The sequence below is a fragment of the Octopus sinensis genome, linkage group LG4 (assembly GCF_006345805.1).
Source record: "Octopus sinensis linkage group LG4, ASM634580v1, whole genome shotgun sequence".
NCBI lineage: Eukaryota > Metazoa > Mollusca > Cephalopoda > Octopoda > Octopodidae > Octopus > Octopus sinensis.
In genome coordinates this window covers 24,025,451-24,050,527 of record NC_043000.1, presented here as the reverse complement: position 1 = coordinate 24,050,527, position 25,077 = coordinate 24,025,451, and the positions used below count along the sequence as shown (strand labels likewise).

General features: G+C 38.2%; 2 protein-coding genes across 2 annotated transcripts in view; both read left to right on the top strand.

The window, feature by feature from the left end:
* Positions 1–8,661, top strand: part of LOC115210625 (DDB1- and CUL4-associated factor 1) — a 58,375-nt gene extending 49,714 nt beyond the window's left edge. Inside the window, exons 31-37 of the mRNA XM_029779229.2 lie at positions 87–320; positions 2,176–2,269; positions 3,495–3,593; positions 6,299–6,375; positions 6,749–6,835; positions 6,968–7,085; positions 8,381–8,661. Coding sequence (XP_029635089.1) covers positions 87–320; positions 2,176–2,269; positions 3,495–3,593; positions 6,299–6,375; positions 6,749–6,835; positions 6,968–7,085; positions 8,381–8,523 — 852 coding nt within the window. The 3' untranslated portion in view covers positions 8,524–8,661. The remainder of the gene's footprint in view (positions 1–86; positions 321–2,175; positions 2,270–3,494; positions 3,594–6,298; positions 6,376–6,748; positions 6,836–6,967; positions 7,086–8,380) is intronic.
* Positions 8,662–15,175: 6,514 nt separating this feature from the next.
* Positions 15,176–25,077, top strand: part of LOC115210711 (formylglycine-generating enzyme) — a 57,291-nt gene continuing 47,389 nt past the window's right edge. Inside the window, exons 1-2 of the mRNA XM_029779406.2 lie at positions 15,176–15,751; positions 22,044–22,118. Of these exons, the coding sequence (XP_029635266.1) occupies positions 15,368–15,751; positions 22,044–22,118 (459 nt within the window). The 5' untranslated portion in view covers positions 15,176–15,367. The remainder of the gene's footprint in view (positions 15,752–22,043; positions 22,119–25,077) is intronic.

The window sequence follows — 25,077 nt, the reverse complement described above, 5'->3', positions numbered from 1 at the left end:
GTGTAATGCTTTGGTTGTTTCTGTATTAAATCTTTTCATATGTTCGGTTTCCTTATTTAACTTGCAAATGTATTTCTTCTCCTTAGATCTACGACATAAACACAGGTCAGCAAATAATGGAAATATTTGATCAAGAAAAGGCCAACTACTACACATCAAACCGAGCCACATTTGACCCCTCTGATGATCTGGTGCTTAATGATGGTGTGTTATGGGACGTAAGAGTTGGTAAAGCTGTACATAAATTCGATAAGTTCAACGCAGCAATAAGTGGACTTTTCCACCCAATGGGGCTGGAGATCATCATTAATTCAGAAGTTGTATCCTTTATCAAATTGAAACAAAATGCATAGATTTCTTTTATTTTTTTTTATCTCTCACTTGTTTCAGTCATTTAGATTGCAGCCATGCTGGAGCACTGCTGTGAAAAATTTTAGTCGAATGTATCAACCCCAGTATTTTTTTTTTAAACCTGTTACTTCTTCTATCATTCTCTTTTGCCAAACTGCTATGTTATGGGGATGTAAATACAGCAATACCCATTAAGTGATGTTGAGCGAGGGGACATGTATACGTGTGTGTTTATATATGACAGGCTTCTTTTAGTTTCCATCTGCCAAATCTGCTCACAGGGCTTTGGTTGCCTTGAGTGTTTTCAGGACAACCCTGAAACATGTAGTTGAGAAGCAAGCTTCTTACCACATAGCCATGTCATGAATGAGTGTCCTTATGAGTGAAGCTGTGTCCTTCATCTCCAGTCTTCTGTGAATGTGTCTGATCCAACCTATGCAAGCATGGAAAGTGGACATTAAAACAATTATAATGATAAGCACAGTCATGGCTGTCTTATTACAAAGTTAGCTTTACAACCACCTGGTTTTCTGTTCAGTCTTGCTGTAGCAGTGATTCTCAACTGGAATCCTTATAAGATTTTGTTGTTAAAATTTATGTGAAATAAATTATTTGTACTTCTACAATTCACAAAATGTTTTATCTTTTATACAATTCCTAATAATATTATAAAAATACATGCTGGCATGGGTTGGACGATTTTTAATGAGGACTGGCGAACCAGATGGCTGCACCAGGCTCCAATCTTGATCTGGCAGTTTCAACAGCTGGATGCCCTTCCTAACGCCAACCACTCTGAGAGTGTAGTGGGTGCTTTTACGTTCCACCGGCACGAGGGCCAGTCAGGCAGTACTGGCAACAGCCACGTTCAAATGGTGTTTTTTACGTGCCACCTGCACAGGAGCCAATCCAGTGGCACTGGCAATGACCTAGCTCAAATGTTTTTTCACGTACCACCAGCACAAGTGCTAGTAAGGCGACGCTGGTGACGATCACACTTGAATGCGCTGGTAATGATATAGGCCAAAAATGATTAAGAACCACTGTGCTGTAGCCTTGTCTTCTGGTGTAGTCTTCAGTCAAACAATGCCTTGTGAGTGAACTTGGTAGATGGGAATTTTGAAGAAGCTCATCATGTATGTGTGTGAGAGAGCATCAAATGTCAATACAAAGTGTTGTTATCGGCAGCATCTGAATGGCAAACAGTGACATTGTTTACTTTCTCTGTTGAATAAATGCTCCATAGTTTAGCAGGTGTGTATCAATTGGCAGAACAAAAATAAACAAACACCTAACTTGGAAAACAATTAGGGATTGGTCGCAGGAGAGAGACAGAAAAACAGCAATGATGGTGTGCCATGGCATTGATGTTTTGTCATCATCATCATCATTGCTTAACGTCCGTTTTCCATGCTAGCATGGGTTGGACGGTTTGACCGGGGTCTGGGAAACCAGGAGGCTGCACCAGGCTCCAGTCTGATCTGGCAGTGTTTCTACAGCTGGATGCCCTTCCTAATGCCAACCACTCTGTGAGTGTAGTGGGTGCTTTTTATGTGCCAGGCGGGGCTGGCAACGGCCACGATCTATGGTGCTTTTTACGTGCCACCGGCACAGAGGCCAGTTGAGGCGGCACTGGCAATGGCCACGTTCAGATGGTGCTTTTTACATGCCACCAGCACTGGTATCACAACTACAATTTCCATTGATTTTTTTTTATTGATTTCGATTTTTTGTGTTGATCTTTTATATACAGATAGTAATGAAGTTGTTGTTTTAACCATAGTAATGTTGACTATAACACATGTTCCTTAACAATTTGTTCAGTGGGATATGAGAACATTTAGACTTCTTCATACTGTACCTAGTCTTGACCAATGTCAGCTGAACTTCAACTACACAAATGAAATAATTTATGGCAGTAAGTACTTGTCTCTTTTACTAAGTCCTATTTATATCCTAGTTTAAATGTATTTCTTTTTCAAATAAACATGGCTCTGTAGTTAAGAAGTTTGCTTCCAAACCACAATGCTTCAGGTTCATTTTCACTGAATGGTACTTTGGCCAATTGTCTTGTGCTATATGGTCAAACAAATCCTTGTGAGTGGATTTGGTTGTGAAAAACTAAAAAAGAAGTTTGTGTGTGTATGTGCACCTCCTTGTCTTGATGGTTCTAAATGGATGTCGCTGCCATAAAAATGATGTCATTTGTTTCTAAACTTCCATGAAAATATGGACAATCTGTTGTGTCTGGGGAGAGGCATTTTCTTTTTGTGCCTTATGATATAACACACTCACCGGTAAAATTTCTACCGACACTGATGCTAGTCAGGCGGCACTGGCATCTGCCATGTTCAGACGGTGCTTTTTACATGTCACTGGCACGGGTATCTTAACTACAATTTCCATTTGATGTTGGTGTTGAGATACTTGACTCTATAGGTCTCCTCAAGAACAGCGGGTCACTCTACAATCCAATTTATGCTTTGTAAAAAGCACTGATGCTAATACCAAGTAAAAAGCACCTAGTACACACTGTGAAATGGTAGGCATTTAAGAAGGCATCCAGCCATAGAAACTGCACTAAACTAGACAATGGAGCCTTGTGCAGTTCTCTGGCTTGCCAACTCCTGTCAAACCGTCCAACCCATGCCAGCATTGAAAATGTATGTTAAATGAAAATGATAAGCTATCATAGCACTTTTACACAATCTGTACACAATCCCTGCCGGTGGCACGTAAAAAGCACCAACTGATCGTGGCCATTGACAGCCTCACCTGGCACCTGTGCAGGTGGCACGTAAAAAGCACCCACTACACCCACAGAGTGGTTGGCGTTAGGAAGGGCATCCAACTGTAGAAACACTGCCAGATCAGACTGGAGCCTGGTGCAGCCTCCTGGCTTCCCAGACCCCGGTCGAACCGTCCAACCCATGCCAGCATGGAAAACGGACGTTAAACGATGATGATGATTAGCTACAGGAAAGTTGTGAAGACAAAGAAAATGGGGTTTTTGTTGTTGTTTTTTTCCTCCTTCCACTAATTTCTTCCTACCAGTCTCTGCGTTTTGTGTGTGTTAATATATTTTTGTTTGTTTATTTTGTAAATGATGTGTATTAGTAAATGCGTTTTTGTCTCTCCTTCAGCAATACACATGTTAGATGAGCGTCGACGGGACAAGCGGTACAACAGCATATATGCTTCTACATTCAGAACATTTGATTCTCGAGACTACAGCTGCATATGTAAGTAAACTGGTTTATTGAGAGTTGTGTAATATCGTATAGAGTTGGAGCTATACTCGCTGTGTGTACATAGCAGTAGTTCTCTTCGTCTGCACCTACAACATAATGTAATTTTGGTAGTGGTGGGGGGTATTTTCTATACTCTTTACTCTCTTTTACTCTTTTAATTGTTTCAGTCATTTGACTGTGGCCTTGCTGGAGTACCACCTTCAGTCAAGCAAATCGACCCCAGGACTTATTCTATCGGTCTCTTTTGCCAAACCACTAAGTTACGGGGACGTAAACACACCAGCATCGGTTGTCAAGCAATGTTGGGGGGACAAACACAGACACACATACATATATATATACACGACGGGCTTCTTTCAGTTTCCATCTACCAAATCCACTCACAAGGCTTTGGTCGGCCCGAGGCTATAGCAGAAGACACTTGTCCAAGGTGCCACACAGTGGGACTGGACCCAGAACCATGTGGTCGTAAGCAAGCTACTTACCACACAGCCACTCCTACACCTATGGTTACTTTTCCTAATTACCTTTGGCATTTTTTCCTTATCATCATTATTATTATTATCCAATACTAGTTTATCACTTGAAAACAGAAGGGCAAATACCAAGATGGAAAGAAAATGGATGTAAATTTCCCTCTTTGGGCTACATAAATTGTTTGCAATTGTTCATTTATATACACCTCCCTGTAACTTGGGGGCACACGCCAACACACCTTCTTCACCATCTCTCTCTCTTTTCCCAACGGGAGTAGCCATGTATCACCTTTACTGCAAGACATCTGTTTCTCTCGCTCTATCACACTCTAACTTCTCATCACCTTGAATGAAGCCACCCACCTCCATACTAATCCCCACTCAGTTGGGGTCTCGTCCTGCAATTTACCTAGTGACCTCACTGGTGCTTGTTCCACATAACAAGCATCCAGTACACTCTGTAAAGTATTTGGTCTTAAGAAGGGCATCCAGCCATAGAAATCATGCCAAAAGCAGATGGAGCCTGGCATAGTCTTCAGGATTTCCAGCTCTTATCAAACTATTCAGAATCACTCCTCTTCTACACAGTTTGAAGCACCATGTTTCATTCATACATTTTGTCTTTGGCATGGTTTCTATGGCTGGATCTCCTTCCTATCACACCAACCACTTTACAAAGTGTACAGTGCATGCTTGTTTAACATCTGATTTTCCATGCTAGCATGGGTTGAATGGGGACTTTTTTGGAGCAGTCTTTTACAGTTATGTGCCCTTCCTTTTAGGAACCCTTACATGTTTTTTTTTTTTTTTTGCAAATAAGTTTTTATTCCGCTGGTATTTGAAAGTACAGAATAACTGCTCATAATGTCAGCAAGGAACATAAACACCATATCAACATTTCACTCAGACAATGACAAGTGAGAGCTGTCACACACACACCCGTTGTGTGAGTATAATGGAGTTCAGTGTAATTAGTAAATGTATGTATTTATAAATTTACTTGAATCAATAGAAAAAGTATGAACGTTAACACTGGAAAACATCAGTGTAGACCAGTGGTTCCCAAACTTTTTTTTTGGCAGTCGGGTCACATTCCTAGGGCTCTCCCTCCTCCCCCACTCACCGCCATAAGCGTAGAACATTTTCTGCAGCAAATCCAAAACAACTCTTTCAAAAAACTTAACCTAACTAACCCATCATTTTTTTCGGCCACTCCATTATTGCCCTGTTTTTCTTCGACATCCCCCTGATGAGGGACAGCACTTTGGGAACCACTTATGTAGACTATGTCAGTTATATACTGAATACCAAAATCAAATACAGTATTACTATATCTGCAACATTCTGTTGACAGAAGCTACATGCAAATGTCCTATAATCACATGTGGGCATGACAAACATGCATGTAATATTATTTTTATAAGATAGAATAAATGTTTATTTATGTTTAATTAATATAGAGTAAAATAGTAAGACAGTTTTTTATATATTTAAACCAACCTATATATTCTATTTGTTTTATGTTCAAACTGGCCAGGTCTTGGCTCTTGCACCTATCCTACAATGTCATTCTAAAAATACAAGTATGAGAAAAAAGTTTGTGTGCCATCATCATTTAACATCCACTTTCCATGCTAGCATGGGTTGGACGAGTGACTGAGGGCTGGCAAACCAGATGGCTGCACCAGGCTTCAATCTTGATCTGGCAGAGCTTCTACAGCTTGATGCCCTTCCTAACACCGACCACTCTGAGAGTGTAGTGGGTGCTTTTACGTGCCACCGTATAGAATAGGATATATATATACATACACACACAAATAGGGCCAGTCAGGCGGTACTGGCAACGACCTCGCTCGAATCTTTTACACATGGCACAGGTGCCAGTAAGGCAATGCTGGTAACGATCACGCTCGAACGGTGTCTTTTAAATTCCACTGGCACTGAAGCCGATTAGCCGCTCTGTCAATAATCTCACTCATATGGTGTTCTTTGCTTTGCACACACACAACAAAAATATTAACATGGTGCACGGACTTTTTCCTCAACCTAATAAAATATTCATATCATTGAAATCTTGAAGCTACAAAAATGCTGGATTAATTCAAAACAATGTGAATAAAAAACCATCGCATTTGACGGAGTAAATTGAATGCTAAATGGTTAAACAGCTCCTGTTATGGAAGTTACCTGTGTAAAATTTAAGTTTGTCTTTTTTTCCAGCAACATATGATGTCAAGTCAAGAAGCATCTGTAACCTTGCTGCAGACACCCGAGAGTATCATATTGCAGTAGTTGAGGTAATGAATTTTTTTTTTTTTTAATATGTTTCATTAGACTGAAGCCAATTTAGATATTTTACCTGTTCTAGTCATTAGACTACACCCATGCTGGGGCACTGCCTTAAAGTATTCTTGGTTGAATGAATTGACTCCAGCACTTTTTCTGTTTTGTAAGCCTAGTACATATTGTATTGGTCTCTTTCACTGAACTGCTAAGTTATAGAGACATAAACACATCAATGCTTGTTGTCAAGTAGTGGTGGGGGATGGAGGACAAACACAGATAAAAAGGGGCACGGGCACACACCACATGTTTGTGTGTGTATGTATATATATCCTATTCTACTCTAGGCTCAAGAATTATTATTTTATTTTCAAATTTTCCTTCTAGACTCAACAATATGGTGATACAAATGTTGAAGAAAATGTCTGCAGATTGTATGAGATTGGCAAATTAAAAGATGATGACGATGACCAAGTGAGTGGCTTGCATATTTTATATTTTGGGTGGAGCGATTTATTTTACAGAAGTTAAAATACGATTTTGGTTGGGGAGCTAGAGATCCCTAGTATTGATTTAACTTGAATTTAATTACCTTGTCATTTTTAGGGTGATGATGATGATGATGATGAAGATGAGGGAATTGACGATGATGATGATGACGATGATGAAGATGATGACATTGTCCATGTATCAGCTTTAGGTGATGGATCAAGTGATATAGAAGGTACTTTTCTTTTTTTTTTTTTTTTCTAATTATATGCTTATCAGTGAATTACTTGGTGACCTTACTAGTGCCAGGGCCGCAAAAAAAGCACTCAATACATTCTGTAAAGTGGTCAGCATTAGAAAGAATATCCAGTCGTAGAAACCATGCTAAAGTAGACATTGGAGTTCAATGCATGACAGGGTCCAACTTGTCAGATCCTATCAAACCATCCAACACAGAATATGGACATCACATGATGATGTTTTCTGTGACAGTTTTTTTATAAGGGTTGAGGGGATTGTCAAACAGGCAGGCAAACAGCCTTGTTTAGTAAGCTAAAATGGTTTATCAACTTATTGAACACCACGGGGAAGATGCCCTCCCTGTCACCAGCCCTCACCTTCAAGCAAGATAATATTTCTCCATGGAAGACTGAAAATGAACATCATTTGTATGATGGTGATGCTAATTACCGTCATCATATGATGTCAAGACAAGGGTTCTCTTTTTTCTCTCTCTCTCTCTCCCCCATACATACAATGAGCTTCTTTCAGTTTCCATATACCAAATCCACTCACCAGGCTATACTATAGTGTTTTCTGCTATAGCAAAGAGTATAGAAGACACTTGCCCAAGGTGCTGTGTAATGGGACTGAACTCAAAATGACATGGTCGAGAAGTAAGCTTTTTAACTGCATAGACACCCTGTCTCACCTATGTAGTGTACATATCAACATTGTAAACAAATACCCACTGGTGATGTCATTATGTAAACAAACAAAGCCACTTAAGCAGGATTTGATTCTTCTTCAGAACAAATGTGTGTGATAATACACAGTCTTGTGTTTTAATAGAGACATGCCCTCTATGTGTGCAGAACATAAAATGCATTTCACCTACTGTTCAGGAAAGTGAAACTGTCCTGCATGCAATTGTGCAATGCCCCAAGGTGATTGAGCTCTGGGCTTATGTCGAACACCTGCTATCACATTCGAGAAGAGTACAACTGTCAAGCAAATTTGTAATTAAGATTATTCCGAGAGGAGCAAGCCTGTTTTCTCTCGGTAGTTGCTGTTGCGAAAGAGGACAAGAGTGAAAGGAATTGCAACAGGCATGTTCATCTCCAAGCCTCGAGCTAATTGATGCTTGAATGGTTCTTTTAACATACTGCTGGCACGGGTGCCAATCAGGCAATACTGTCATCAGCAATATGTAGAAAACCTGAATTTTTTTTATTTGTGAAATAAAGTCAGATTATTTGCAGATTTTTGAATTTTATCATGTTTGGTATGTGACTCGTTCATTTTTTTCAGATGATGATGACGACGATGACGATGATGACGACGACGATGATCTTGTTGATAATTTGCTTGGTTCTGGCGATGAAAGTGATATGAACGAAAATGACAACGATTTTGACGACAATGTCTTATTTGAACTCTCTTCTGACTTGTGATAATTTCAAAATGGAATATTCATCATGACCAAATTGAATTTGGTTTTTAATCTAAATATATCTCCAAAGTTGTTGCCAACTCAAATATTTTTTACAACATGGATCACTCATTGATCCGTCAGTTTGACAACAATTGGGGAAAATTAAAATTTTTTTAATATCTTCAATAAAATATATTAAAAATATAAAAGACAGCATATTTTTGGAAATGTAAACATTGGATGTCACCATTTTAACATTCTAGAAATAAATAAATAACTATTCATTAAATCCGTCCGAGGTTTTTTTTTTTTTTTTTTTTTTTTACATCCATGCAAATGCAAACTTAGTAGGTAAGAAATAGTGGAAATTACTTGAAATCTCTTGTCTCGAAATATTTTCCCTCTTCATACAAAAACCAGTCTTTGACACATACGTAAGTGTGATGTTAGATGACCTTGAATATGAGAATATGATAGATGTGTAGAGACAAGCATGATCTGAAGTTACGTAATGTTATTTTCAAAGGCAGGTACAGATTCTAAGAGATTATTAGTTGGGTGTTAAATGCGTCGACTGAAATGAACAGGGGAGGCAACTGTGCTGTTATAGATATAATGTAAATGGATGTTCTTGGTTGAGGTTAAACATGGTGGCCATTTAGCCTCTCAGATGAGACAGGTGTTGTATAAAATAACTAAAAGTGGGTCGGTGAACAATAGAATATTGATTAGGCTCCTTTCGTCGCAAAGTTGCATGTTTTTTTTTTTTCAGGATTCATATTTTGCATTTTGGTGTTATGCATGGCTAGCTGAAATCTTTATATTCTCTCTGTTTCAACAGCCCCTAGCTACATGCATAGGGTGTGAAGTATTCTGTTATCTTGCTATGTTGAAGCTAAGACCTAAGAATTTCTGAAGAGGAGATGAATTATCGCTTATCATAATGATTGTCAATAGGGGAAATCATCTGTAATAAACAGCCAAACAATTGGTTTCGTTTACATTATCACTTACTCTTTTACTTGTTTCAGTCATTTGACTGCGGCTATGCTGGAGCACCGCCTTTAATCGAGCAACTCGACCCCGGGACTTATTCTTTTGTAAGCCCAGTACTTATTCTATCGGTCTATTTTGCCGAACTGCTAAGTAATGGGGACATAAACACACCAGCATCAGTTGTCAAGCAATGCTAGGGGGACAAACACACACACGCATATATATATATACGATAGGCTTCTTTCAGTTTCCGTCTACCAAATCCACTCACAAGGCTTTGGTCGGCCCGAGGCTATAGTAGAAGACACTTGCCCAAGGTGCCACGCAGTGGGACTGAACCCGCAACCATGTGGTTGGTAAACAAGCTACTTACCACACAGCCACTCCTGCGCCATACTTGTGTATGGTAAATGAATAACTGATGATATTGACTAACGAGTGTGATCATTGCCAGAGCAACAAACTGGCCTCCGTGCCAGTGGCACATATAAAGCACTATTCGATTGTGATCGTTACTTGCGTCGCCTTACTGGCACTTGTGCTGGTGGCACGTGAAAAAACATTTGAGCGAGGTCGTTGCCAGTGCCAATAGTGTTATTTCAGTTCATGATATCTTCAATCTAAGCAAAAGACCAGCGTAAGTACTGAACTAACAGGTTTCAACTTTTCCAAAAGGTAATAACAATGCAAATAGTGAAAGCAAGGTAAAGTTGTCGAATCTGTAAATAAACAATAATTTTCTGAACAAAACAGGACATAGGCGTAGGAGTGGCTGTGTGGTAAGTAGCTGGCTTACCAACCACATGGCTCTGGGTTCAGTCCCACTGCGTGGCACCTTGGGCAAGTGTCTTCTGCTATAGTCTTGGGCTGACCAAAGCCTTGTGAGTGGATTTGGTAGATGGAAACTGAAAGAAGCCCATCGTGTATATGTTTGTGTTTGTTCCCCTAACATCGCTTGACAACTGATGCTGGTGTGTTTATGTTCCTGTAAACTTAGTGGTTCGGCAAAAGAGACCAATAGAATAAGTACTAGGCTTACAAAGAATAAGTTCTGAGGTCGATTTGCTCAACTAAAGGTGGTGCTCCAGCATGGCCACAGACAAATGACTGAAACGAGTAAAAGAGAGTATACCTACACAATTGTGCTCCCATCACCAAATCAGTTTCTTCATAACTTTCAGAAAAATGGATATTTTTTAAACGAAATTTTCAACAAATATATTTCAGATGATGTAGATAACGATTATATTAGAAATTGTTGCAAAAGAATTTTTCTGAAGGTGAGGAGGAGTTTTGGAAAATTCACTCAAGTCAGCTTTGTTGCTGGTTACTTTTAGAAAAATAGATATTTTTAAAAGAACTTTTCTACAAATGCATCTCAGATGGTGTAGATTACAATTATATCAGAATTTAATATGATAAAAATTGATGGGCTTGCATACATTCATACTGACACATCACACATATCTACAAAATGAAATTTGGAATTACGGAAAAAAAATATAATGTGCATCTGTATGTAGGTATGTGTCCCACCATTTTTATTTTCCCACATTAAATTCCAATATAATCATAATATAATAATAATAATGAAATTATTGTATACAGTGCTCAGGTGCACCACAACTTGTCAAAAGTGCGTATAAAGCATATGCAGTAATGTACAAATGTCTGGAAAATGAACAGTGTATGAGTCAGATACATGCTTGTGTGTGTATGGAGGGGAGAAAATCAGGTGTAGTGTTGGCGAATCTCAGGAAACATGGAAGTTTTGAAGGATGCAGTGCTCCAACAACTAACAACTGATGCCGGCAGTTTGTTCCATGCTTCAACAACTCTTAGCGTGAAAAAATGTTTCCGAAAGTCATGGGTGCTGTGCTGTTTTCTGACTTCATAAACATGTCCACGGGTGTTAGACAGATGGAGTTTGAAAAGGTGCTCAGAATTATTGTTAGTAAGATGGTTAATAATTTTATGGGTGTCTGCCAAGTCAGTTGCCAGACGTTGGAGTTTCAATGTATCCATGTCCAGGGAAGTAAGGCATTCAGAATACAGCAAATGCCTGATGGAAGGTATATACCTTCTGAAAGGTATTTGTAAAGAAATTTCTTTAAAAGATACCGATTTTTCTGAAAGTTATGAGGAAACAAATCCAACTCCAGTGAATTTTCAGAAACTTCTTTCCCCACCCTTGGAAAAAATGTTTTCCCAACAAATTCCAATATAATTGAAATCTTCCCCATACGAAAAGTATTTGTAGAAGGTTTCTTTAAAAAATATCCATTTTTCTGAAAGTTATGAGGAAACAAATTCAAGAGGCACAATTGTGTATGTCCCGAATGGGCGAGGTTACATAGAAACGACATGCTACATACACCTAATTTACAAATAAACCATCATTTTTACATTAAGTGAATACTGATAATAGAACTGAGTTAATTACAGTTTTATGGTATATTTTATAGACATAAAACAGCAGACTGGAGTTTTAGTAAACAAGCAAGGATTTCATACATGTAGTGTAAATAATATTTTATGAAGTTGAAATTACTGAGACTAATTAAACTGATTTAATTACTTTTTTAATAGTATATTTTATGAACAAATAAAACAACATAGTTAAGGGTTTTTGAAGGCATTCAGTGAGTCCAGTATTTAGTTTCTGTGTGGAGCTCATTTTTTGCAGGGCTGATGCATAACAGAATCAGTTGTGAACAAGGGAAAATGTCTACCGGTTGTTCCAACTCCTTATTTTGTGTGTTCAAAACCCACCAAGGTCAAATTTGCCTATGTTCCCTCTAGGGTTGATAAAATAAAGTACCAGTCAAGTACTCTGAGGTTGTTGGAATCAACCAACCACCTCCTCTTAAAATTGCTGGCCTTGTGCCTAAACCAGAAACCACTACCACCGCCACCATCATCATCATCATTATTCTACCAAGGTCCACTTTGCCTTTCATCCTTTTGGGATTATTAAATTAAGTACCAGTGAAATACTGGGGTCAGTGTAATCAATTGGTCTCCTTACCCCAAATTTCAGACCTTGTGCCTTTAGTTAAAAGGATTATTATTATTATTATTTATTTTCATTGTTGTTGTTGTGTAAAGCAGCAAGCCAGAAAATTCGTTAGGTCATTGGATAAAATGCTTAGTGCTAGTTCCTCCAACTCATTATGTTCCAAGTTCAAATTCCACTGAGATCGACTTTGCTTTTCATCCTTTTGGGGGTCGATGAAATAAGTACCAGTTACACACTGGGGTCGATATAGTTGACTAGTCCCCTCCCTCAACATTTCAGGCCTTGTGCCTTTGGCAGAAAGGATTATTATTATTATTATTATTATTATTATTATGTAAGGCAGTGAACTGGCAGAATCATTAGTACACTGGGAAAAATGCTTAGTAGCATTTCGTCCATCTTTACGTTCTGAGTTCAAATTCTGCAGAGGTCGACTTTGCCTTTCATCCTTTCAGGGGTTGATAAAATAAGTACCAGTTAAAGACTGGAGTCAATGTAATTGACTTGTCTCCTCCCCCAAATTTGCTGCCCTTGTGGCAAAATATGAAACTATTATTATCATTATTATTTTTATTGTTGTTGTTGTTATTGCTGTGAAAGTGGAAATGGGTGATAGAATTGAGAGAAAAAAATTCTTTCCAGTAGGTGTAAGAGTAGATATGTGGTAAGCAGCTTGCTTACCAACCACATGGTTCTGGGTTCAGTCCCACTGCGTGGCACCATAGGCAAGTGTCTTCTACTATAGCCTCAGGCCAACCAAAGCCTTGTGAGCAGATTTGGCAGATGGAAACTGAAAGAAGCCTGTCGTATATATGTATGTAAGTGTGTGTATATGTTTGTGTGTCTGTGTTTGTCCCCCCAACATCGCTTGACAACAGATGCTGGTGTGTTTATGTCCCCGTAACTTAGCGGTTCGGCAAAAGCGACCAATAGAATAAGTACTAGGGCCGATTTGCTCGAATAAAGGCAGTGCTCCAGCATAGCCACAGTCAAATGACTGAAACAAGTAAAAGAGAGTATTTAGTATAGTGAATTCAAACATTGCTTTTTTCATCCACCCATTGTTGGTGAAATAAATAGCAGACATATATTAGTGGTCAATTTAATCAACTAACGCCCTCTTTCACCACCCCGAAAAACAGTGAAAAATTGCTGTTTCATGCTGCTTGATAGAAATTTCTGTTATTAAGGCAGCAAGCTGGCAGAATCGTTAGTACGCCGGGCAAAATGCTCAGCATTACTTCGTCTGTCGTTACGTTCTGAGTTCAAATTCTCTTTCATCCTTTTGGGGTCGATAAATTAAGTACCTGTTAGGCACTGGGGTCTGTGTAATTGACTTAATCCCTTTTTCTGTCCTTGTTTGTCCCCTCTATGTTTAGCCCCTTGTGGGCAATAAAGAAATAAGAAATTTCTGTCATAAAAACAGGGAATTAACAGAAATAGTTGTTTGCCAAAATCAAATGTTTTATAGTTTTGAAAGAGCAATATAGATTGGAAATCGGTTAGAATTGGAAGAGCATATGACAAAATGCTTTGAAGTATCAAAACCTTGTTGGCAAACTGATGTATTTCACCCTTTCATGGTCAAAAGAATCCCTAATAGCCAAGAACAGAAGATGACTTAGTGAACTGTCAACATACCTATCAGAAATCTATTCCGCCTCATTTTTGTTTCTTCATAACTTGCAGAAAAGATATTTTCTTAGTGAAATTTTCTGTGGCTGTGTAGTAAGAAGCCTGCTTCCCAACCACATAATTCCAAGTTCAGTCCCACTGCATGACACTTTGGATAAGTGTCTTCACTTACTATAGCCTTGGGCTGACCAAAGCCTTATGAGTAGATTTGGTAGACGGAAACTGAAAGAAGCTTATCATGTGTGTGTGTGTGTCTCCTACCATCACTTGACAACCGATGCTGGTGTGTTTACATCCTCATAACTTAGTGGTTCAGCAAAAGAGACCAACAAAATAAGTACTAAGCTTTCAGAGAATAAGTCTTGCGGTCAATATGTTCCACTAAAACCCTTTAAGGCAGTGCTCCAGCACGGCCACAGTCAAATGACTGAAACAAGTAAAAGAATAAAATAAAATAACCTGAAAGCAATTATACCAAAGAGTTAAAACCAAGCTGAAAATTGTGTTCAAGAATTTGTTACTGCAGCGACAAAGAATCAGTTCAATGAATGGGTTACAGTATATATTTCTTTATTGCCCACAAGGGGCTAAACATAGAGGGGACAAACAAGGACAGACAAACGGATTAAGTCGATTATATTGACCCCAGTGCGAACTGGTACTTTATTTATCAATTCCGAAAGGATGAAAGGCAAAGTCGACCTCGGCGGAATTTGAACTCAGAACGTAACGGCAGACGAAATACGGCTACGCATTTCGCCTGGCGCGCTAACGTTTCTGCCAGCTCGCCGCATAATGGGTTACAGTATAAAGATTCTGAGGTGGTCGAGGGAGGGGCCGAGGGTAAGAGGAAAGGAATGGAAGGAAGAGAGAAATTATGTAATAGAGGGAGGGAGATAAAGTGTTGTAAGGGGCGGGGGAGAGAAGTGTTGCAATAGAGGAAATGGGTGGGGAAGAGAGAGAGTTGAGGAGAAGAGGGAGAGAGAAGTGATGTAAGAGAGAGAGTTGAGGAGAAGAGGGAGAAAGAAAAATGTAAGGAAGGGAGATAACTGTTTGTTTATCTCGCCCAATTCTTTCAAGACTTTAGGGTTTTGTTTCCTTAAAGTGCACAACACGCCTTACTTCGGACAGATACCTCTATGGAACCACTTTTACCAACTCAGACCAATTCTAACCACTTCAAATTCTTCTAATTAATTTATATTTCACTAAGATGTCTAACTATTCCATTACTAGACTTGTGAGTTTGTTTACACTCGCCTGTCTGGTAATTAATATTACAAAAGGAGATGCTCCTGAAAAACCCAGTTGCGGCTGTTCTACGAGCCGGGGTCAATGTGGACAAGAAACAAATTCCGAAGAAAACAGTAAATATTCCTCAGAAGCAAATACTCCCAGTTCTTCCATCCCACACACGGAAGAAATGTCATTCATTCCAGCAGGAAAGTTTCAAATGGGTACAAATAGACCGGTATTTGTCGCCGATGGAGAGGGTCCAGAGAGAGAAATAGAGATAAAATCATTTTATATGGATATTCATGAAGTTAGTAATGCAGAATTTGAAAAGTTTGTGAATGCAACCGGTTACGTTACTGAGGTAAAATATAACTACAGTGTTTTTTGCTTTTAAATGCATGTAGCGGCTGGAGCAACGGGTACGGGTCTATTGGAGTAAGGAATTGGTCAGATTAGATTGTTATTCGATAATTCCATATACAGTAATCCCTCAACTATCGCAAGTCCAAAACCCCCCGCGATTAGTGAAAATCCGCGAAGTAGAAAAAGTATTGTACTATATATATTTTTAATTTTTATAATTTGTATATATTTATCTCTCTATATATATAAAGCTGAAGTTGTCTGTGTATGGCAGGTTTGGTAGCCTTCAACTAACACTATCTCCTCCGAGACCCTGTGGCACAAGTTGACCAAAATTGAGAGTATGATAGAAGAAGACTTGCTCTTCCTTCCGTAGAAGAAAAAATTCATTTCGGACCATGTTAACACAAAAAATTATTTACATCAAAAAGGTGCTTTTTTTCTATGAAAATCCCTATTTTTTACGATTTTTTGACTGCTGTGTCGCCATTATTCGGTGTATTTCAACCAGAAAAATGTTCGCTTACAGAGAATAACTAGCTACATAATGCAAAATTTTGACTTTTCAAAAATTCCAATTCTAAAGGGTCGAAACAAACCCGAGCAGCGCCGGGCGATACTGCTAGTTTTATTATAAATGCAAAACAACACCATGGAGGAATCGACGTAAACAAATTAAGTCTCAGAGAAACACTGTTTTGGATTTTACAAAATTAGTTTTTGTTGTCTCGCCAAAGAAAAAAAAATTGACATATATCACAACTTGTATAATGTATGTGTTCTTAACAAAGTTCGACTTCCTACTTGCAATTTCGTTTTAGGTACAGAGTTTTTCTTTTAATTAACTATTGCCCTCTGAAAATTTCAAATATTGCAATTATAAAACCAAGAGGAAACCTCTATTTTCACTATATTGCAGAAAAGATAGCTGCTTGTTTAGTGTTTTGAATGATAAAATCAAATAAATCTTATCTACACTTTATTTATTTATTAAAGAAATATCTTCTATATCTAAAACGAAAGCTCACTTTACGCCTTACCACTCGTAACTATGTTTACAAAGACAAAACTACTTAAGCACACACGAGTAGTGTTTATGTGTTTGCGTACTGCTATGTTAACAAGGTACATTGACATGCCAACGAGGGAGCTTCAACGTGGTCGCTCGACCCGCTAGAATTAACCGTCGAATTTCTCACACATCCTAAATTAAAAAGATTTTTTTTAAAAATTAATGATCACTACTAAAAATTCCTTCATCGTAAGTTTACTCATTCTCTAAGCTACTTTGCTTAAGAACTAATTTCATCTGCTTTTTTAATTTAAATGTTATATTAGCAATAATTATATTGGCCCTCGAGTAATTTATTTAACCGAATGAATTGAGGACATAATGGAGAAAACAGAGTAGGTAACCCAATATCAAATAAGTTCAGATCTTCAGACGTCTGGGTTAACTGTGTATTGTTGTTCACCAGCATTATCCAAGCGATACCCAAAACGGCAAGCACGTCTTACATCTTATTTACACTTAACTTTTACTGTGCCATGTGCATATAGTGTTTCTAACAAAACTTGTAATTTTGAGAAGGGCGCGTGTTAATATCGCCGTCAGCACTTGTCTGGTACTTTATTTCATCGACCCCGGAGAAATGAAAGGTACAGTTGACCTCGGTGGGATTTTAAACTCAGAATGTGAAGTGTTCGAACAAATACAACGCGGTATTTTTAACAGAGAATGAAACATGCAATTATAAATATAACATTATTCCAACCATGAATATGAGAAAATAACCAACCAAGTTCCATTAGGGCAACCTAAACATACTCTTTCACGACTGTAAATAATTTCAGTCATTTTGATATAGGAATCCAACCCCATGGTTCCAGGTTCAGTCCCATTGCATCCCACCTTGGGCAAGTGTCTTCTACTATAGCCTTGGGCTGACCAAAGCCTTGTAAGTGGATTCTGCTGATGGAAACTGAAAGAAGCCCATCATATGTATACAGATATGTGTGTATGTCTTTGTGTCTGTCCCCCACCACTGCTTGGCAGTTAGTGTTGGTGTATTTACATCCCCATAAACTTACAGTTCAGCAAAAGACTGATAGAATAAGTACCAGGCTTACAAACTTTGACTAAAAATTCTTGAAGGCAGTGCCCCAGCATGGCCACAGAAACAAGTGAAAGATATAATATCTTGATCATCTTTATTTCAATCATTTTCCTTTCAAAAATGCAGAGTTTAATCCTAAATTCCAGTACTATAGGAGGATTAGATATATTTCTATGTTCCAGCATGGCCATATCCAGTGGCTGAGATTGCTAAAACATTAAAAGAATATCTTAAATATATTTGAAATATACAGCTAAATGCACAAGCATGCTTTGTAGCATGTTACTTTGAGCAAGTGTCTACTCCCTTAGCCCCAGGCCAACCAAAGCCTTGTGAGTGGATTTGGTAGATGGAACGAAAAGATGCCCATTGTGTCTATCCATACTCACACTGAGTATTCTGACCATGACCATCATGTTTTTTTCCTATATGCACCAGGGAATTCATAACATGTCCTTTTCAAGACAGTTGGATAGGATCTGAGGAATATTCTAGCTGCTATTTCTAGCAAGTCAAGTGTTCATATAGATATTCACACATAAAGTAATAACAATTTCTAAGACAGATGTAGTCTCAAACTTCTGGCAGGGGATACGGTAAGTTTGAGTCAGTATTTGGTTCTGGTATTTATTTTATCCATACTGGAAGGACAAAAAGCAAGGATTTGAACTCAGATTATGAAGAAATGTAGCTAAATATCACAAGGTACTATTCAGCACTTTGCCATTTCTGCTAATCCAGCATCCATGTCATAAGCAGCACTGTCATCTTCTTCATTTTACATCTGTTTTCACTGCTGACATGGGTTGGAAGATACTTTGCTTAAATGTTTCAATTTGGGAATGATTTCGGCAGGTAGATGACCTTCCTTAATACTAACCATTTTACAGAGTATAGTGGTACATCTTTTTATGGCACTAGAACTCAAGAGGTTGTCATGTCCCTTGGCAGCATTAAACAATCTTTTTAACCCTACATTGTCTCTATTCCATCACCAACCACTTTACAAAGTATATGGGTTGCTTTTTTAATGCCAGCAATTCTAGTGGGGCCACTTTGTAACTTGTAAGACTAAAGAACTTTTTCATCCCTGAAAAGGAGAATATGAGAGAGAGTGATGACTTTTGATGAAGTGTTGAGAGAAGTTTTACTGGCACTTCATCGGTTATGATGACAAAAGTTCCAGTTGTCCTAATCCAAAATTTACATGCATGTGGCTGAGCACTCCACAGATAAGGAGCACTCTGTTGGTTACGATGATGAGGGTCCCAGCTGATATGATCAACGGAACAGCTTGCTCGTGAAATTAATGCGCAAGTGACTGAGCAATTCACAGACACGTGTACCCCTAATATAGTTCTCAGGGAGATTCAGTGTGACACAGAGTGTGACAAGGCCGGCTGTTTGAAATACAGGTACAACTCATTTTTGCCAGCTGAGTGGACTGGAGCAACATGAAATCAAGTGTCTTGCTCAAGGACACAACACACCATTGGGTTTTGAACTCATAACCTTACTACAATCGTGAGCCAAGCACCCTAACCACTTAGCCATGTACCTTTACATTGAGAGAAGTATTTGTGGGAGGAATAGATGAGGTGGGGAGGGAAAGAGTATGTTAGTGGAGTGGGAGGAGAATAATGAAGGAGGAGAAGAAAGGGCAAGAATAGTGTAAGGCGGTGAGCTGGCAGAAACGTTAGCACACCGAGCGAAATGCTTAGCAGTATTTCGTCTGCCGTTATGTTCTGAGTTCAAATTCCGCCAAGGTTGACTTTGCCTTTCATCCTTTCGGGGTCGATAAATTAAGTACCAGTTACGCACTGGGGTCGATGTAATCGACTTAACCCGTTTGTTTGTCCCCTCTGTGTTTAGCCCCTTGTGGGCAATAAAGAAATAAGAATAGTGTCAGGGGTTAGTGAGAATAAGAAAGACAGAGTGGTAAAGATGAAAGGCAGGGATCTAGTGCTATTCCATATTAAAAGAATATGGATAGGTGGCATGTAAAAATACCCACTACACTCTCAGAGTGGTTGGCGTAGGCGTTAGGAAGGGCATACAGCTGTAGAAACTCTGCCAGATCAAGATTGGAGCCTGGTGCAGCCATCTAGTTCGCCAGCCCTCAGTCAAAATCGTCAAACCCATGCTAGCATGGAAAGCGGACGTTAAACGATGATGATGATGATGACATGGTGTGGTTGAATTGCTGATTGAAAGAGAGATTGAAATGAGAATGGTGAGCTGGAAAAGCTCCGTGGAGAGGGTCAGTGATAGAAAGAGAGGTGAGCATAGAAGTGAAGAGTGGCCAAAGTGAGGGAGATGGCACGGAGAAGGGATCAATGAGGTAAAGAGAGGTAGGGGTAGCGAGCAAGAGATGAATGCAGTAAAAGTTACTCTCCTCCATCACTATCTCCTTTAGTGTTCTCTTTGCCATACTTCCAAAAAATTGTAGGTTTTTCCAGCAGAGACGGTCCTTGTCATCTCTTTTGTAGAGATTAGCGTCTGCACCACTTATCCTATGACATTTTAGATCTTCCTCTTCCATAGGCATTGTTCTCTTTGAGTGCTAATCATGTTTTTTTATGCATTTGTCATCATCAATATAGATCACATGCCAATACTAATGCAGTCTTCTCCCTTGCACACTACATCTGTTTCACTTATGCACAGCTTATTGTACATAAATCAGATCAGTGTACTCCATTGTTCACACACCCTTACATTAATCATCCAGCAAAACATGCTTGCTTCATTTCTTTGTAGTCTCATTCAAAGCCCATGTCTCACTCTCAATAATAATGATAATAACAATAATAATGATGCTTTCTACTAAAGGCACAAGGCCTGAAATTTTGGAGGCAGGGACTAGTCGATTACATCAGTGCAATATAACACTGGTACTTAATTTATTGACACCCACAAGGATGAAAGGCAAAGTCAATCTCGGTAGAATTTGAACTCAGAACATGCAGACATATGAAATACAGCTAAGCATTTTGCCCAGCATGCTAACAATTCTGCTAGCTTGCCACTTTAATGATAATAATAATGGTTTCAGATTTTGCCACAAGGACAGCGATTTGTTGGGAAAGGGGATAAGTCGATTACATCAACCCCAGTATTTCATTGGTACTTTATTTATCAACCTTAAAAGGATGAAAGGCAAAGTTGACCTCAGCAGAATTTGAACTCAGAATATAGCAGTAGCCAAGATACTGTTAAGCATTTCGCCTGGCCTGCTAATGATTCTGCCAGCTCGTTACCTTAATAATAAAATTGATAATAAGAATGGTTGCAAATTTTGAGGGAGAGTTTTGTTAGCCCCAATGATCAACTGGTAGTCATTTTTATTGACCCTGGAAGGATGAAAGGCAAAGTTGACCTCAGCAGAATTTTAACCCAGAACATAAATACAAATGAAATTCCAGTAAACATTTTACCCGACATGGGAACAATTCTGTCAGTTCTCCGCCTTAATAACAACAACAATAATAATAAATTTTTCTACTGGAAACACAAGGACGCAAAGTTGGGGGAAGAGATTAAGTTAATTACATCGACCCCAGTGGGTAACTGGTACCTATTTAATCAACCCTGAAAAGATGAAAGGCAAGTTCGACCTCAGCGGAATTTGAACTCAGAACGTAGCGTTAGATGAATTACCACTAAGCATTTTACCCGGCGTGCTAATGATTTTGCCAGCTCGCCACCTTAATAATAATGATGATGATAATGATAATAATAATAATAATAATAACAACAAGAGCACTCAGAGAGCACAAATCTCTGCCAAGGCCACACCAACATCCTCTCAATGATTACCCAGAGATGATTTTTAAAATGAGAATATCTGAAATAAACTTGACTGCTCTCACAAACGAGAATGCTAAAATTGAACCCAACCGCTCTCAAAAATTAAGCAAAGAAAACGGAAAAATTATCCAGGATCCTTGTCCAGTACTGGATCAATCCCAAAATCTGATCAGTTCGTGCCAGGCATGAGGCCAAATATACCTGAAAGTTTCATCCAAATCCATCCAGTGATTCTTGAGATAACTTGTCCATGGACAAACAAACATAACTGAAAACAATACCTCCGCCTTCGCTAAGGTGGAAGTAATAGTAATAATAATAATAATATGAAGAATTTGACAAACATTATTTCCTCTTTTTTAGGCTGAAACATTTGGCAATTCATTTGTAATGGAAAACTATCTGAGTGAAGCTACTTTAAAAAATGTTACTCAAGCTGTAAGTATCTTTTTTATCCCCTTCATCATTTGACAAGACACAGGTCATCTTTTGACAAGAACACAACAATATTGACCACTACAAAATATTCCATTTCCTTATCCTTGATGGACTTAACTCTCCTCCCCACTGTTCTCAATTACTATTAGTCTTATCTTTATTTTTTTCTTGATTTCATTTACTTTTTTTCCTCTTCTTCTCTTTCTGCCTTTCTTTTGTTGTTCCCCTTCTTCCTCACACATGCTTTTGTATTTTTTATATATTTTTAATATTTTCCCCATTGTTTGTGTATTCTTTTTTTGTATCTGTACTTGTAAAAAATCTTTTGATATTTAAGCAACCAGTAAAACATACATTTTTCAATTTGAAAACGTCTACAAGAAGCTTGAAACTCATGTTATAGTAACACACTGTAAACATTAATATTAAGATTAAAATAAAAATTATTCCCCCAGAAAAGCCTTCTCTCTATTCTCATATATATATGTATATCATCATCATCGTTTAACGTCCGCTTTCCATACTGGTATGGGTTGGACGATTTGAATGAGGGCTGGCAAGCCAGGAGGCTGCCCCAGGCTCCATTCCAATCTAGCGATGTTTGTACAGCTGAATGCCCTTCCTAACGCCAACCACTCCAAGAGTGTAGTGGGTGCTTTTTACGTGCCACCGGCATAAGGACCAGTCAGGTGGTACTGGCATCGGCCATGCTTGAATGGTGCTTTTTACGTGCCACCGGTATGAGAGCCAGTTAGGTGGCACTGGCAATGACCACGTTCAAATGGTGCTTTTTGTGTGCCACTGGCATGGGAGCCAGTCAGGCAGTACTGCCATCGGCCACAACAATAACTTCACTTGCTTCAACAGGTCTTTGCAAGTGCAGTGTATTGCCCAATAATTAAATGGGCTGGTTATGCTGCACTTGCATAGGCCACAGTTATGGTCTCACTTGGCTTGCCGGGTCTTCTCAAGCACAGCATATCTCCAAAGGATATATATATGTATGTATGTATGTATGTATGTATGTATGTGTGTATATATATATATATATATATATATATATATATATATATATATACAAATTGAGATAGGGGTTGTAAATGAAACCCTTTATGGGATAACATATATCCAATATACTGCTAGTGAAGTACCCAACAAAGTTAATACATAAATGTTAATGATTGCGATGCAATCAATTCATTTACTGTATTATATGGGCAAAGGTAAAATGATTTACCACAAATTACTAATACAAGATAAGAAAATGGAGAAATACATCTAAATCAAATATCAATTACCAGATAATACTCAATCACATACTTTATTAAACCACCACATAAGAGACTGTAGGGTTAAATATAAAAAGCAGAACAAATCAGAGTACATAAAGGAATGTACATAAAAAAAGTGTACATAAAAGAGTAATGTTGTATAATAAGTAGAATATATATAAAAGAGAATATAAATACAAGTACTTATTATACAACATTACTCTTTTATGTACACTGATTTGTTCTGCTTTTTATATTTAACCCTACAGTCTCTTATGTGGTGGTTTAATAAAGTATGTGATTGAGTATTATCTGGTAATTGATATTTGATTTAGATGTATTTCTCCATTTTCTTATCTTGTATATATATATATATATATATATATATATATGGTCCTAATGCTAGTTACTTGGTGAGCTTGCTGGTGCTGGTGCTGGTGCTACTTAAAAAGCACCTAGTCCACTCTGTAAAATGGTATTAGGAAAGGTATCTGTTGTGGCAAGAGTACGACACCCCCTGACTAGAATAGACTGCACCAATACATATAAATAGTAGTGGTCTGACATAGATGGCAGTTTGTAATTTGATCTTCGAAGTCCAGGTATAATTCAAGTTAGTGTGTTGGAAATATTGATTGTTGGTTCGTTATGTGTTTGTTACTGCCGCTGTTTCTATTTTATATTGTTATAACATTGTTACAGTGTATTCTTTGTTTATTGTTGACAATATCAACCGTACTACAATATTGGAGGCATAAGGATATAACATCTGGCGATAAGGATTTTTCAAAGCTCACATACTGTTATTTGACAATTTGTGTGTCATACAAATTATTAAATTATGGAGAATCTATTAGTTGCAGTAATACAGCTTTAAGAGAAGCAACAGAAACAACTACAGGATTTGCAGAAGCAAATATTACAACAACAGTTAAATGAGTTACAGTCAAGGAAGTCTGAAAATTCAGTAAGCTCGTTTACGCCAGACAGTGTGGTGAACACAATTTCTGAATTCACTTATGATCCAGAGGAAAGTATTATATTTCGTGTATACTATAGAAAGTATGAGGAAATTTTTAAGAAAGAATGCAAGTTATGGTCAGATGAGGAGAAAGTGAGGCTATTGCTATGCAAGGTAGCTTCAGCCAAGCATGAACACTACTGTAACTTTATATTGCCCACAAAGGTGAGTGAGATTTAGTTGAAACTATTGAATTACTATCAAAGATCTTTTGTGACAAAAGTACATTATTTAACACTTGAATGGAGTGTTTGGAATTTTACAAAAACTGATAATGTTGACTTTATTATATACACCAGAGTAGTCAACTGTATGTGTGAAAACTTTAAACTTCAGGAACTCACTCAGGATATGTTTAAATCCCTTTTCTTCATACAAGGACTTAGGGCAACCAGAGATAGAGAAATTCGGGCAAGGATTCTCTCAAAAATGGAGCAAGTGAACCCAGAATTAACCCTACAGACCATTGCAGAAGAATATTAAACAATGGTAAACCTGAAACATGGCATGAAAAAAATTTAAGAGAAAGATTCAACAAAAATATAGATGTGTTGACCTGGAAAGTACAACCAAAAGAGAGTGCCAGGCCCCAATCCATGTCACGCAGAAATACTATAGTTGTCAAAAACTTGGTCACATGAGCTCACACTGCAGGACAAGATTATGA